General features: G+C 47.7%; 1 protein-coding gene across 8 annotated transcripts in view; it reads right to left on the bottom strand.

The window, feature by feature from the left end:
• ctbp2l (C-terminal binding protein 2, like) overlaps positions 1-15,904 on the bottom strand; it is an 82,278-nt gene that overhangs the window by 11,098 nt on the left and 55,276 nt on the right. Inside the window, exon 1 of one of the 8 annotated variants that reach the window (XM_062474739.1) lies at positions 5,806-6,000. The exons of the other annotated variants lie outside the window; for them this stretch is intronic. Within the exon in view, the coding sequence (XP_062330723.1) occupies positions 5,806-5,827 (22 nt within the window). The 5' untranslated portion in view covers positions 5,828-6,000. Of the gene's footprint in view, positions 1-5,805; positions 6,001-15,904 lie in introns of those variants that run through there. 8 annotated transcript variants of the gene reach the window in all.

Here is a 15,904-nt window from a genome sequence, read left to right as displayed (position 1 = left end):
GAAAGCTGATGGTGACATCACTATAAGAACAGATTACATGTTGTCTAGTTTAGTCTAGTCAAGAGGTCTAGTGTCTGCATGTACTGCAATGTGTATGTACTATAAGGCAAGACGGCCCTTTAAAGAGCACCAATTTAAGAACCAGCGGCTGAATCATTTCAGCCCCCGCTTGTTCCCGACCTCTCGGCTGTAAGCGGAGTGGCAGGTCCCAGGCGGGACGACCTCGTCACACCTCCGCGATGGAGACGTGTCACGCCACAGGGACAGACAATTACCAGGCAAGCTTCATACGGTGTTAACAAGCTGGGCGACATCAATATTCATGTTGAGCTGTGCTGTGCTATGCTGAGCTAGGCTCGGCTGAGCAAGGCGACTCAATAAATTGTGGTTGTTCGGGCAGGAGAGTGACTGTGCTCAACAGGGTGGCGGGTGTACTAGATAACTAGCAGGACCAGAGGGAGAACATGCCTGGGCGGGGGTGGGGGGGTAATTACAGGTATAGATCTGCCACTGATCCTGTCAACAGTGCCTACACACTGGCTAGGTTGCACCGGTCCCCCAGGAGACAAGAACAACCCTGATGTCATATTCTTCTGCCTTATCTTGTGTGTGTGTACGTGTGGCTTTCTTTGTGTGTCCAAGAGTGCATGTGTTGGGTCTCCGGTGCCTTGTCAGTAAGATCATTATCTGTGTGCGTACAGATGAGCTCACCACGAGGGTGTGTGTGTTTATTTCCATGTGTGTGTTAGACTACAGACACTGACGTCAGCCCCCCCCCACACACACACTCTGGGGAGAGGAGATTAAGAAAGAGGAGAGCGAGCACGCTTTGGTTAGCTATACGCTCCCCAGGATGAGAGGGGGATGGGGTCAGGTTTAAGGAAGATTAAGGTGAGATTAGGAGATTGAAAGGTGAAGGTGAGAAAGTTGTACATACGCAAAATGAAACAAATCTTCTTTTTCCTTCTTCTGATAAACTGTGGCAGAACACAACAGGCAGAAAAGAGAAAAAAAGAGTCTGGCTTGTGGATAAAAATGAGTCCGATTAAACAGCAGTGTGGTTGTTCTCAGCTTCAGAGCTCCCTCGAGACTTGAAAAGACACAAACACTATGAAGAGGAGGAGGATAAAGAGGAGAAGAATGGAGAGCTGAAAGACCGGAAGAGAGCAGTCCAGCCGGGTGTATTCTAAAGCTTAATTTATACTTAGGTCGCGGACACCTTTGAAACGGTCGCCGACGAAGAAAAGAAAAAAGTGTCGCTCAGGCTGCTGCATTTATACTTCGGCAAACAGTCGCCTGTGCTCAAGGTTCGCGTGACGTAAACATAATCATTTTACCGTTACATTCATTGCTATGGTTACATTGTTAACGCTTTGTAGCCATGGTGATCAATCGGAGAAACTGACAATTTTAATTTTTCACTATGTGACGACATCAGCGCCAGTAGAAATTTCTCCTGGTAGGCGACACTTCTAAGCGACGGTTAAAAGTGTCGACCGAGATGTCATTTCTGTCGGCGACCTTTTCAAAAGTGTCTGCGACCTAAGTATAAATTGGGCTTAAGGGGATGGAATCACAGCCAAAGTGTGATCTATGTCTTCATGCATGTTGTCATGGTGATCATCTAACGACGCCTCGCCTGGGCTGTAATGGGCTTTATTTTCAGTGACGGTGAGTCTGGAGAGAGTTGGAGATAGGGTGGGGGGGCACCATTTAACCCCACAAGCCCCTCCAATCCACACTGGCACGGCCACAGTACCTTTCACTGAGAGAGCACGGATGAAACGCATAAATAAATAAATAATGCTTATGTGTGATGTTAGGGAGACTAAATGACACCACATTCTTTCCCAAGATCCTTCCTGCTAAATAGGTTGACACAAGGAGGGCGTTGTGATTGGCTGCCCCTAACGAGAAGCCCAGTTGTGTCTCCCACCTCCCTGAATATAAAAATAATAATAATTATTATTTTTACTGTAATGCGCCTTTCCTGCACTCACAGTGCAAATATTCCCAAGAGGAAGCTGGTGATGACGATGCATGCTCTGGAGAACATACAGTATGTGCGTGTGTGTCTATATATGTGTGGGGAGGCGCAGGTGGTTAGGAGGTGCCCTGGAGGCTGTCTTACTGACTGTGTACGCGAGAATGTGTCTGAGTGTGTATGCGTGTTTGGGATCTTTCTAGCAGGGATGGTTGGCAGGGACTAGAAGTGAAAGAGGAAAAGTGAGACATGAATGGAGGCATAGACACTATTTTCCCCTCATGCTTGGGCGTACAAACTTTACCCCGATCACATGCAATCTTCACATCCAACCGCCTACTAACACGCTGCTTTTCCACCTCACATTGCCCCTGTACCCCATGCACAGTAGGGGGAGGTAGACCGTGGTTCTGTTGAGTGTGTGTGTGTGTTTTGGGGGTGATGGGGGCAGCCATAGGAGGCTTTGAACCCACAAGCCTCAGACAGTGAGAGGAGAGTGAATCATGAAGACTGTGTCACACCCTGACCTTTTAGACCAAGCAGTTACTGCTCCCTCTATCTCTCCATCTCCATCATCTTTGTCTATCTCTCCCCTGCATGCCCCCCAATGCTACCATTTCTGTCTCGGATCCGCATTACTCCACCACTCTTTCTGCTATCTTTGTGCTTCTCTTTCTCTTTTCTCTTTATTCACAATTATTGGGCCATAACTCTCCCTCCCACTTTCTCTTTTTTTGTCAATTTTTCTTTGCTCTTACACTTTCCACTTTATTCCTCCTCCCTCTCGCTCACTCTTTACTCTCCAGTCTCTCCAGAGCCGGTGCTCCAGTCTCCTTTGGTGTGACAGATTGATTCTCACTTGGCTGGTTTTTGATGAAGAGAAGATGATGGCGGGAGTGTGGGAGAATAGAGGGATGGGAGGCGATAAACTTCCTCAGCGGTAGACCAGTGGCCAAGATATCAAGCGATCCAAACCAGAGAGGGGGTGGTAGGAGGGGGAGGAGATGGAGAGAGAGAGAAGATGTAGAGTTAGAGGTAGAGAGAGGGAGAGAGACAGAGATGGAGGGGGAGAATGGGATAGGGAGATGTAGAGGGATAGGGAAAGAAACAGAGAGAGAGCAGGGGAAAGCAAAAGAAAGAGCAAAAGAGATGGAAACTGTGGCCATTTAGGTTGTTTAAGATTAGAATGACTTGTTATGGGTTTTGAGGACTGGAATGAGTGACTTGAGAGAAAACTCATGAATGTGACAGTGTGATAGTGTGAACCCAAACAGACAGACAGGCAGGCAGGCAGCATGCAGAGTGGACAGTGTTCTGACAGGCTTCATGTTTAACAGCCACGATGCCCATTGAGGATATCATCGCTTCTTCAATGCCACTTCATGGCTGAAATTTTCTTTCCCCCTCCCTCTCTGTCTCGCCCTATCTCTCTCTCTCTCTCTCTCTCTCTCTCTCTCTCTCTCTCTCTCTCTCTCTCTCTCTCTCTCTCTGTGTCCTGGACAACGGCAGCGGCTGGCTGGGCTCATTCTCATTCTCTGTCTGAGAACGACATCAATGAAAAAGCAAATCAAACAAGTCCCCCCCACACTCCCTTCCATCAAATCGGGGGGCTAGTCCGAACGGTGCGAGACGAGGCCCTCTTAATTTCCTTCTCCTTTAATGAATCCCGCCCGTCTACTCTCCTCCCTTGTTCCCTCCTCCTCTTCACTGGCTCTCCAGTCCTCAGACTGAGTGTTAAGGGCTGAGGAGAGACACTGAACAGGCTGCAGCTGTTGTTGCTTTATTACCTGCCAAGGGAACACACACACACGTACACACACACTTTCACACGCACACATTTACACTGGAAAAACCCCCACTCAAACACACAAAGCCACACATATACTTGGAGGACTGGTGATGTGTGTAATGATGTGCACTCCAGAGGCATGCTCTACTCTACATCCTGGACTGCCATTACCTTGACCATATTTCATGTCCCAATGCTTTCTCTCTATGTGTGTGTGTCTGTCTTATTATTAAACGCATAATGACAACCAAATAGCTCCATTCTCATAGAAAAACATGGTACGTGTCAAGAATAACAGAGGATAATTCACTCTCATAATTTCTAGCCATAACAACAGGATGCACACACATTCAGCAGACAATGCAAGATATCTACCGACAGAAAAAGACCAATGATTATTTGGTGTCGTGCAGAATTTACTTATAGAACGTTGTTTGAGCTCAACTGTCATTCCCCTGAGGGGTACTCTAACGATGGCTGTTGGAGCTAGCCTAGTGACCTGGTGGCTTAGTGGCCTTGCACATCTAGGAGCTTAGCTGCCTCTCTGTCACTCTTTGGCAGCACAGACAGTAGTGATTAGTAGTGACAGACAGATTTTCCATGCTGTGGTGGAAGTCCCTAGTTAGAACAGCTGCTGTTGCATGGTCTCTACTGAGAGGAGAGGAGAGAACCTCCAGACTGTCAACTGGTGACCAGCGAGAGCAGACCAGCCTTCCACCCCTCCGCCGACAGCTGCCTGCCTGGTTACCTAGCAACCCCAAGCTGCCGTTGGCGGGGTGGCAGGTTCCTTGACAACAGACGTCTGTCTGGAGCTCCTGACTGGCTGGAACTGGCCACACGCTCCGGCACCTTGAGGGGAATGCCAGCGTATGGACACTAACCAGAATTCCCCCTGCCCACCACACTCCCAGTAGGGTTGTACGTGAGAAAGTGCACTTAAAGCCGGTGCATTTATCATATGGATCCTGATTCTGATCTGGGTATGGATCTTTGTGATGCAAGTGACGACAAGCATGTGGGCGTAAAGCAGCCAACACACGTGCATGCGGACACACAAACATACACACACACACATACATAGTAGCATGCACACACCAGGGGCATGACTGTGGAGTAATAGACTGCTTTGGCATAAAGCACAGATGTGCTGACGGGTCACACAACACTCTGGCCTTTCTTCCCTTTCTGCTGGCACGCTGCCTGCCCTGGGTCACTGTTCTGGGGGGGGCTACAATACCTCTTTGGAATTACAAACAAACACACACAGTTGTTGTTAGGGTGCAAGGTCACTACAGAGGAACTGGTGGGTGTTGGTGTAAGCCCCATTTGTTGGCAGCCCTCTCCTTGCCCCCCACCCCCACAAAAAAAGGGTTGACCATACAAAGGCCACTTGTCCCGTTTGTGCTCGCCCCACCTCTGTCACTATCCGGCTGTCTGCCACAGCCCCAACAAGCTCCCCCTTTGCCAGGGAAAAAAAATGCAAGCATGCCTGGCCCCCCGTGCCTGCCTCTGTGTAAATGGCAGCCTTTGTGCTGCCCAGGAAAGGCCCACACTATCCACAGGACAAAAGCAGGCGTCGACCGGGGCCATGGCACACACACCCACTGGACCCCCCCTCTCTTTCTCCTACTTTCTCGTGGTTCTAAAAGGTGCAAGGCTAACAGATTATGCACAGCAAGAAGGGAAAACAAAACAAAAAAAATGCCAGTGCGCACGTGTGACTGTCTAAAAGAGAACATTGTCAGTCGACCACCCACCCACCCACCCACCCACCCACCCACCCACCCACCCACCCACACACCCACACACACACACACACACACACACACACACACACACACACACACACACACACACACACACACACACACACACACACACACACACACACACACACACACACACACACACACACACACACACACACACACACCCACCCACCCACCCACCAGCCCCTCACCTGCCTCCCTCCCCCACATGCCGCACTTTATTAGACATTACAGAAAAGAAAAACGGGAAACATGCTCCTTGCCTGGAAAATGTTGTCTCCACATCCTTCTGCTTAATAACTGCGCATGACAGCAAATAAAGAAAACGAGTAAAAACAAAAGATTGCAAATTTCCAATTACACAAAGAAAAAAAAGTGACTCGCTCCAAATTAGACTTGAGTTGTTTTTAGGGGGGTGGGGGGGTAAGTCCAAGTCCTCTTCCTCCTATCTTTTTCCTCCCCCCCTCCCACTATTCACTCCTCTGACCCCCCCCCCCCCCCCCTTCAGCTAAGAATGGCCACAAGCCCACAGTTTGCCCCTGGCAGCACCATCTTAACACCCTCCAGTCCCTTTGAGAGGAAAGAGAAAAGGCATCACACAAACATACACTTTCTCTTTCCTTCCTTTTTCCTCCCTCCCTCCCCTTTTCTTTTTCTTTCTTTCTTTCTTTCTATTGAGCACGGAGACGAGCGCAGCCCAGCGATGTGACAGCAACACTGTCGGGAGAAGCTGTCGTTACTTTTAATCTTCCAGGAAGAGAAGCCGGTGGTGGCGAAGCACGGTTGCTGCTAAACTCTCTCAGCCCTGTCAGCCTGCAAAGCCCGGCCACTAGGTCTTTCTCTCTGTCCTTGTCTTTCTTTCTTTCTTTCCTCGAGTCTTTGTCTCAGCTTCCGTGAAAAACAGAGCTCTAGCTTAAAGTGGACGGAGAGAGACAGAGAGAGAAAAAATGCTGGTTCAAATTTTTGGGAGCTGAGCTTGAACGAGTCCTGTCTGCGTCCGCTGCGCACTCTCAACCCCTCCCTTCTATTTTTCCCTCCACTTTTTTTGCTTTATTTGTTATCCAGCCTCCACAGTGTTTTAAGAACGACTGCCCATTTTCCCCCTCATTTCCCCCCATTTTTCTCCTCCCCTCAACTATTGCGTTTCCTCCCCTATATCCCCACTTCACCAGCGCTTAACAACCCACGCTATTTCCATGTTACCAGGGAAAAGATTGGAATACATGCAATCCGCTACAATACCGGCACGCACATGTGCTTGAGCACATGCTGACACATGCACTGGAAAACACACACTTTCACAGCAGAACAATGGGACATTCAGACCATTCCAGCAATAACACCAGGGGCTGTGGGGCCATGTGTGTTTGGTTTTGCACCAACAGTCCTCAGATAGAGAGTGTGTTGGGTTCATAGCTTGGGCCCCAAGACTGACAGCCTGGGAGACTGACAGCCCTGGCTAAATACAGGGGCGGGCGCATGGAGGGTTGGGGGGTCCAGGGAACAGGATGGCTGACTAACTGCCTGTTTAGAATAACAATGCAGGGTAAACTCTGCTGTATGGCCGAGTCGCTCATCCCAGACCACAGCACACACACACACACACCTCACCTCACCATCTGGGTGACAGGCACAACCAAGAGACAAAGAGTCTGGCTCCGTCACACGCCCAAAGTGATTATCCCAGACAGCAAAGTTGAGAGGTGGAACGGCCGTAGTAGTTAGGATAGCTCGGTTGGGTGTGTGTGGGCATATGAGTGTGTTCTCCTTTGGATGTTAGGGAAAGTGTTCGTTCTCATATTTTGTGCATGTGAGTGTGAGTGTGAGTGGATGTGACTGTCATTTCTCGGTGGTTAGCGATCCTGCCATGCCCAGACACGCCATGTCATCTCACAGCCGACCATGGCATCCTGCACTGGCACATGCTGACACAGCGTGACCATCAAAGACACCAGCAGACAGCCAGACAACCAGCCAGCCAGCCAAACAATCAACCCCCCCCACACAGTCGACTAACTAGCTATCCAGTAGCCCGAACAAAAAATCCAGCCAGCCAGACAACAAACCAGGAAACCAGTAATAAAACAAGCTAGCCAGTTAATCAGTTAACTCAACAAAGTGGCCAGAGAACCAGTCAGGTAACAGCTCTGCCTAAAATTCAGGCCCTCATACGTATATTTGCAAACGTAGCGTTATCAGCGCCATGGCCAACCTGCAGAAAGCGCACGCTGTGATACTTCAGTTTACGTCGTATTTACCAAACCTGCAGTTCATCGGGTAATCAGCGCCTTTCTCCGCCCACTTTACCGTAAATTGCGAGCATTTAAACGCGCAATTGAATGGGCCTCCTTCTCTCTTTCTAGCATGGATCAGCCACCAAAGTCAAAACAGCGAAAACAAAGATTTAGTGATAACTAAATTGATGTGCTTGTTCATGAGGTAACAGCAAATTTAAATATTATACAAGGCCAGAATTCCCCACCAACACAAAAAAAGGCCATCTGGACCAAAATTACAAATTCCAGTAACTGTAATATTGCATGGCTGCTTAATCTGTAACGCATTATGATTTTGTGTTCACTCAACTGAAAAAATTTGATCTTTGTGGCAAAAATCCTTTCAGCTCGCCTCCTTGGCCTACACTACCGTTCAAAAGTTTGGGGTCACTTAAAAATGTCCTTATTTTTCTAAGAAAAGCACTGTTTTTTTCAATGAAGATAACGTTAAATTAATCAGAAATACACTATACATTGTTAATGTGGTAAATGACTATTCTAGGTGGAAACGTCTGGTTTTTAATGAAATATCTACATAGGTGTATAGAGGCCCATTTCCAGCAACTATTACTGTATGTGTTCGAATGGTACATTGTGTTTGCTAATTGCCTTAGAAAACTAATGGATGATTAGAAGGATTAGAATTAGAATGCCAAAGGTCTGCAATGTTGTAATTGCTGCAAATGGAGCATTATTTGACGAAAGCAAAGTTTGAAGAACAAAATTGATATGTCAAATAAAAATAATTATTTCTAATAATAATAATTAACCTTGTAAATGTATTGACTATATTGTCTATTCATTTTGAAAGTTATTTGATAAATAAAAGTTTGAGTTTTCATGGAAAACACGAAATTGTCTGGGTGACCCCAAACTTTTGAACGGTAGTGTATGTATTCGTCTTACTCGGATTACTGCTGCCATTTCACCACGAGGCATATGCGAGGAAACACGCATCCTGGTTTACACCAGATTTTAAGAGGCGCAGAATTTTCACTGCAAAATAGAGGCGTGCTTTCAAGGGCGGTTTTTGTACATACCGCGGAATAGATTAGATTAGATAGATTAGATAATCCTTTATTTGTCCCGCAGTGGGGAAATTGCAATTTTCAACAGCAGCAGGGTACAGTACAGTACTCAGAGTAACAATTTAAAATATACTAAATACAAAATATAAAAGATATAAAAGATATAAAATAAAAACATTAATAAATCATTTAACATATATACATAATTAGGCGCACTTTAAGCATCCCCTCCCATCTTTTTATGGGAAACTCCCACTGTCCCCTTGACCCTCCCGTGAATGCATATGAATGACACTGAAAAGTTTGCCATTTTCAGTTCCCACAACAGGCAGTTGCGTTTTTACCTCAGTGTGGCATGTTTGTACATACCTCGCCAATGCTTTTACACGCACGTTGCAAAACAAATATGCCTGAAATGGGCGCAAAAGCGTTAGCACATAAGGCCCTCAGTCTAACAGTGGGATGCAGCTGTAGTTCTAGTCTGGCCTGCTTTAGTAAGCCATTAGAGAACCCACAGGAGAGACCAGCTGATTGACAGCAGTGTGTTCCTGCTAGACACACACACACAGACACAAACACACACCACACAATACTGTCATTTGTCAAAGGCACCATAGAACACAAAAGATCTCCGCCATAGAGGTCAAATGACCAATTGGTATCAATTGGGATCTGTTAAGCCGTAGATATAGATAGCCAACCTAAATCAAACTCACAAGTCCCCCCCCCCCCCCAAGTGTAACTGACTAAGTATACCAGTGCAAGAGCAGGCAGGTCGCAGCAGGCATCCTGTTCAGAGGCAAGGCCGGGTATAACCTGTCTGACACTGCCAAGGTTTGCCTTCCGGAGAGAAGTGTGTATGTGTGTTTGTGTGTGTCCTCTCATATCGGTGCACTTTGATGGGGGCAGATAAACACTAATGAGAACAGATTGGAACAGCGGGCGCCCCTCTGACGGAGTGCGTCCAGATTTGGGCCAGCACCAGCACTCTGAGCTACATCTGTTCCTCCTTCAGCCCCAACATTCACTTGCCAGCAAATGTATCTAAATACAAACGCATGCAATCGGAACGCATACGTATGCAGCATAAAAACACACACACACCCTCCACACTTAACCCCTTCAATACACCTTCATCACACTTGATTATATCAGATCTCAAAGTCTACTATCCGTCATAGTCTAAAGGAAACTGAGCAGATTTATGTGGTTGTCTGATGTCCGTTCTGAGCGCAAGGCCTGTTGGCTGTTGGGGTAGCCGCTAGCCTGCTGATAACATGGTGCCGGTTACGGAGAAGCTTACTGGCGCTACTGGTGAGGTTGCCGTTGAGTGACCAGGTTCTGTTGGTGTAATTGGGGGCCATCTCTTTAGAAACAACCATCTCCTTAGCACGGACAAATGCTTAATGATCTGTAATCTTATCTAAAAAAAGGTCATGCTGTTTTTCCGAGTGTCTTGGTTTAAGTGTGTACGTTAAAGGCGGGAGCTACACTCCTCCCCCTCCTCCCCTCCCCCTCCTCCCCTCCCCCTCCTCCCCTCCCCTCCCCCTCCTCCCCTCTATTTTATTAACACTTGGCTCTCTGAGATAGCGACAGTTTACAGATACCAACACCATATGATAAGGGATATAGGTTTTCTTATTAGAAATACTTATCGACCTCCTCTACCTAGCTCACTCTCGATATTTTTTCCTCTCCATCTCTCTGTCTAGCTCTGTTTTTCCCCTCCCCCACGTCTTATAAACAGTACCTGAGGTGAGTAGGAGAATGAGATGGCTTCAGCAGCTCTGGGGAGGGGGTTGACTATATAGTGACTATATTTTTATGGGGGAGGTACAGTTCACTGGTCTAGAGTCACCTGTGCTGGCAGCCAGGGGTCAGGGTAAATAAGCCCTCTGGCTGGCATAACCTGCAACCAGCACCAGCCGGTGCTCCGGCACCAAGCCCCGATAACAGACCTGAGTCAACATTACCACCTCCCTATCGCTTTGTTTTCTCTACCTCCTCCTCCATGCTCCGCTCCTGATAGGACAGAAATGGAGGGATGAGGGATTGCGGTAGACGATGGCTAGAGCATGCAGGGGAGAATGCAAATGAGCGTGATTCGGCTGGGGGCTGGAGTAAGCGAAGCACGCAGAGGCAGGCTTGATTTGCATGTTGGTACGGCCCCCCTTGGCATCTGGGGTGGCGTACAGAGCAAAAGGAAAAGCTCCGCACAGGTAGGGGAAAAGTCCCTCATCTTTCATTTAAACCAGCGGAGGGAGGGGAAAGAGAAAACACAGCCCACCAAGGCTGACGCAGTCATAAAAGAAAATGATGCTTTGCTACGCTTCTTGTTCCCCCCACTCCCCCACCCCCTGTGTACGCCTACCCAACCTGGAGGCATGTTAAACTTGCAGAAATATGGGCACTACTGCCACAAATCCTAGCCAAACAGCCTACTGCTGCACGCAACACACACACACACACACACACACACACCAACCAACCTCCTTTCCCTCTCTTGAAAAATAAAAAGAGTGGGGGAGCATTGGAGAAGGATGGAGAAGAGGCCAGGAGGAGGGGGGGGTAGCTGCAGGTGGGCTCCAGATGTGGGGTCTCTTGGGGTGGGCCACTCCTGCAGTGTTAAGGGGACTCAGTGCTCCCTCCTCTCCTCTCTCCTTCCCTCCATTCTCTGGCAGGAGCCATCTGTCTTGGCTGAGAGAGCTGGGACAAGTACAGTGCTCTTGCTGGGGCCCCCGTACGCAACGCAACAGTGTGGCATGTCACACATATACACTCGTACACACAGGCGCATGCATATTTAGGGTGCATAAACGCACAACCCACCCACCCCCCCCCCCCTCCTTCTCCCAAAGTTGTCACATGGCTATTAACCCGTGTCAGCTCTGGGCCAGCTGTGCTCCATTATAAAAAATACACCAGGGTCCAGGGCTCCTGTCCACGGTGGGTCAGCCCTCACACACACCGCTGTGTCTCGTTATAGAGTGCTCTACAGGACCGCCACTACCACGCTGACGCAGTTACAGCCACTTTCATCATCGTAAAACCCAGCCCCTCCCACTCCCCCCGACCACACATATTCTTCCTCTGCCAGATGATATTTCACACTTCCTGTGGCCTCCGGGCTCTGGCCCACCCCCCCGACTGTAATTGGAGATGGCCACATGATAAGCCACTCTATCCGCTCCTACCCCACCTGAGCCTTTGCTCGCTCCATCTTTCCTTCCTTGCTTGCTTCCTCCTCTTCCTTCCTTCCTTCCTTCCTTCCTCCTTGTTTCGTCCTCTTCTTTCCTAGCTTCCTCCTCGTACTTCCTTCCTTCCCTCTTGCCACATACGGACAAGAGCGTGGCCACTGTAAAAACTGCACAGTAATCTGCAAGTAATATTCTTTGCGACACAAGATCATTTTGAGTGTTTATTGTGTTTTTTGAGTAGCAACCCTAAAACTCTAAAACCTGGCGGTTTCTGTCCCCATGACTCCAGGAGAGACTCCATTTTGGTGTCCTGCGTGCCTTTCAGAGCACCGTTAAAAGGATTCCTGGGTAATTGTCTATCCGGAACTACAAATGGGAAATGGCCAGAAACAGATACAGCTGCAATCATGTAATGAGCAGTGTAGAGCTACATGCTCTCCCGCAAACATGCTAATGCCCATCATATCAGGGACAATTAATGTACAGTTTCTCTTTTTTTCCCCTGTATTTTCAAATTTAGTTTAAGGTTTTCTGCCGGGGTGACTCACATGCACTGCATGTTTCAATGTTTCACTACGCTGAATCCCTGAGACATGGCACTGTACCAGGCACTGACTGGAGCGGTAGAGGAGAGCAGTTTTTGTTAACACATACATTTTTTGGGGTTGTTTGGTCTGAGGCAGCACTGATTTGCCACGTGACTACAGATCCATGTCAGGAGAGAAAAAAGAAAGACAAGGAGAACAAGAAAAAGGGACCAACAGAGCTAACAGAGAACAGTGAGCGGTTGAGATGGAAGACCACAACGAAAACCACAACCGGGCTCTTCCTCCTGCGTAGCATCTGGCTGGTACAGCAAACAGGTGTACTGAGGATACACAAACGCGTGTCAATATGTTGCAACTGAGGTAACACTCTAATGCTCTCTACCAACACCCCCCCCCTCCCCCCAACTTACTCTGGAAAAAAAAGATAACAATTTGTTTTCTTCCCCGCTTTCTCTCTTCCCCCCCATCCCTTTTTTCCACTTCCTTTTCACACTGTGAAGAAAAAGTAAATATGTGAGGGAGGTGAAATACTAAGGCAAAGATATTCTGCTCTTCACTCTTATGGGGGAGAAGAAAAAACAAAGTTGGCTGCCACTTCACAGGGCGATATTCAATATCCATGAGCTTTTTCATTTCACACAGATGAATAATTCAGGGTGACCTGTACACCACAGAGAGAGAGAGAGAGAGAGCAAGAGGGGGATAGGGAAAGAGGAAGAAAGAGAGAGAGGGCAGGAGAGAGGGAGGGAAGGAAAGGGACGTGAAATTAGAGAGGGATGTGGAGAGAGACAGGGAAGGAGTGTGAAAGAGAGAGAGAGAGAGAGAGAGAGAGAGAGAGAGAGAGAGAGAGAGAGAGAGAGAGAGAGAGAGAGAGAGAGAGAGAGAGAGAGAGAGAGAGAGAGAGAGAGAGAGAGAGAGAGAGAGAGAGAGAGAGAGAGAGAGAGAGAGAGAGAGAGAGAGAGAGAGAGAGAGAGAGAGAGAGAGAAAAAGGGAGAAAAGAGGTGGTGGCATAAGAAGGCTGGAAAAGCGTGGAGGCATAGCTGTCCGTATTTGTGCTTGCAGATGTTCCTCTGATAGAAACAGGAACCATTCTCTCCCTCTCTGAACAGAGCCGAGGCGGGGGGGGGGGGGGGGGGGTCTGTGGCTCTAATCAGCGGAGCGTTTGAGGACAGATAATTGAGGAGATTACATCAAAGGGGCCGCTATTATTTCTGCACAGTAGTACACAAACAAGTGATTTGCTGTAAACAACACATCCACAAACATCACTGTTCCGGACTGCCACGTGTGACAAGGCTGTATTTCCCTGAACAATTCACAAGTCTAGTATGTATCTAAATATCTATTTCTATATATATATATCTATATATATATATATATATATATATATATATATATAGATATGTATATATTGTGGTCTCACAATATCCTGGAAACCCTTCTTGCAAATCTCTACCCCTACCCTGATTGACAGTGATCGGGGGGGACCTTTAGGGTGGGTGGATGGGTGTCTGTATCGCTCTCTGGCTCTCTCTCTTGCTTCCTCCCCATCACCACCTGACCCTTCCTCCCTCCAGTGGTAACTGGGGTTGGGGGGTACCTGTACAGCTCAAGGGCTATTTCCTATTTGGCTGGCTTCACTGAAACCATTACTCCTCACGCTAGCCTACACTGGTGGGATGGGGAAGGATTAGCGTGAGAGTGAACATACAATTCTGAGAAAAACTATTGTGGAAAAATATAATTATTTTTCTGTATTTTCCCCAGGGTGCAAACAATGTAGATACATGACGGGATGGATCCACAGCATGGGCGGATCTACAGTTGCCCCCCCAGCTGCCCCCCTAACTTTGGTGATCCAAAAACTGACACAAGCTCTCAATTCTTACAGAGATACCAGGATATGGATAATTTACATTTACATTTAGTCATTTAGCAGACGCTCTTATCCAGAGCGACTTACAGTAAGTACAGGGACATTCTCCCCGAGGCAAGTAGGGTGAAGTGCCTTGCCCAAGGACACAACGTCATTTGGCACAGCCGGGAATCGAACTGGCAACCTTCAGATTACTAGCCCGCTTCCCTAACCGCTCAGCCACCTGACTCCCCTAATTAATCAATCAATTCATTAGGTAGCTACACCAAACATACAACCTATGGAGTTCATTGACATATAAAAGTCAATTGTTTACTGAGGCAAGATAAAGGCTACCATTTCACTATAAAAAGGTTTCTTGACAAGACTTCATCAAATTAGAATAAAAATTACAACTACACAATTGGGATTATGCTGTAATGTAGTGCTCCCCGTATGTTCATGTCTAGGAACTGAGCCAGCGAAGGGCCATTTTTGTTCAAAGTGCTGACATCATTTCGGCCACAGCTTGAGTGTTCCGACTCTAGATGCCAGGAAACAGGCCCAGAACAAACTCCAAGTCACCATCAATTCTTTGTAGTTTGCCTTTAGAGGGGAGTAAACACCCCTAATTCCAAACAGCAGACTCCTCTATAATCTGTGATTGATCTGTTGGCCTGAAAGTGTGCCAACCTTCCCACTCATCAGGGTTGATTTATCTGGGATGGGCTAGCCTGGTCTGAATCCCCCCACAGGCAATGGCGGAGCCAGGGGGTGGCCGGGGGTGGCCACGGCCACCCCCCGTAGAATCTCGGCCACCCCATTGGCCACCCCAAGCACCACATCAGAGCGGTTAAAAGTTTTGACGGCTGTGGAAAAATGCGGAACCTTTCTCGCACCGCTAGTACACTGTCGGACCCTTTAGCCACGCGCAGCGCGCACACATCCTGTATTTGAATTAAACGGCTCAAGCATGGCCTGAGAATGCCTGTTACCACCTGACGCTTCGACCGGCACCTGCGGCTAAGTGAAGAAACGCAAAACAGAAAGGTATGATATCATAATGGATGTTGTTTTTGTCTTCTAATAACTGTGACTATCCCACCCATGACTATCTATTTTGCGAAGTTTAGAAGCAAGCTAGATCGGAGGAGAACATAGTAAACTGTTAAAATTGCTATATGCTATGCTGTATTTGATAACTACGTTGCCAGAACGTGTTATGATTGTGTCAGGTATATACAGTATGCATTTTGGATAGGTGTCATTAAAGAGGGAAAAATAATGAAGAGGAAGAAGGCAGACATAGCGTCCTTCTTCAGGGCAAGTGGAAAGAAGACAGCTAAGGCAAAGAATGAGGATGAGATGGAGAAAAAACAGGCAGAGAGTGAGGATGAGGAGCCCCCAGAGAGCAGCAACTTAAATGGACCTCCAGGTATACAGTATAGAGACTCACAT

Source organism: Osmerus eperlanus, chromosome 12, assembly GCF_963692335.1.
Source record: "Osmerus eperlanus chromosome 12, fOsmEpe2.1, whole genome shotgun sequence".
NCBI lineage: Eukaryota > Metazoa > Chordata > Actinopteri > Osmeriformes > Osmeridae > Osmerus > Osmerus eperlanus.
The sequence above is the reverse complement of the archived record's forward strand: the minus strand, read 5'-3'. Positions and strand labels throughout refer to the sequence as shown.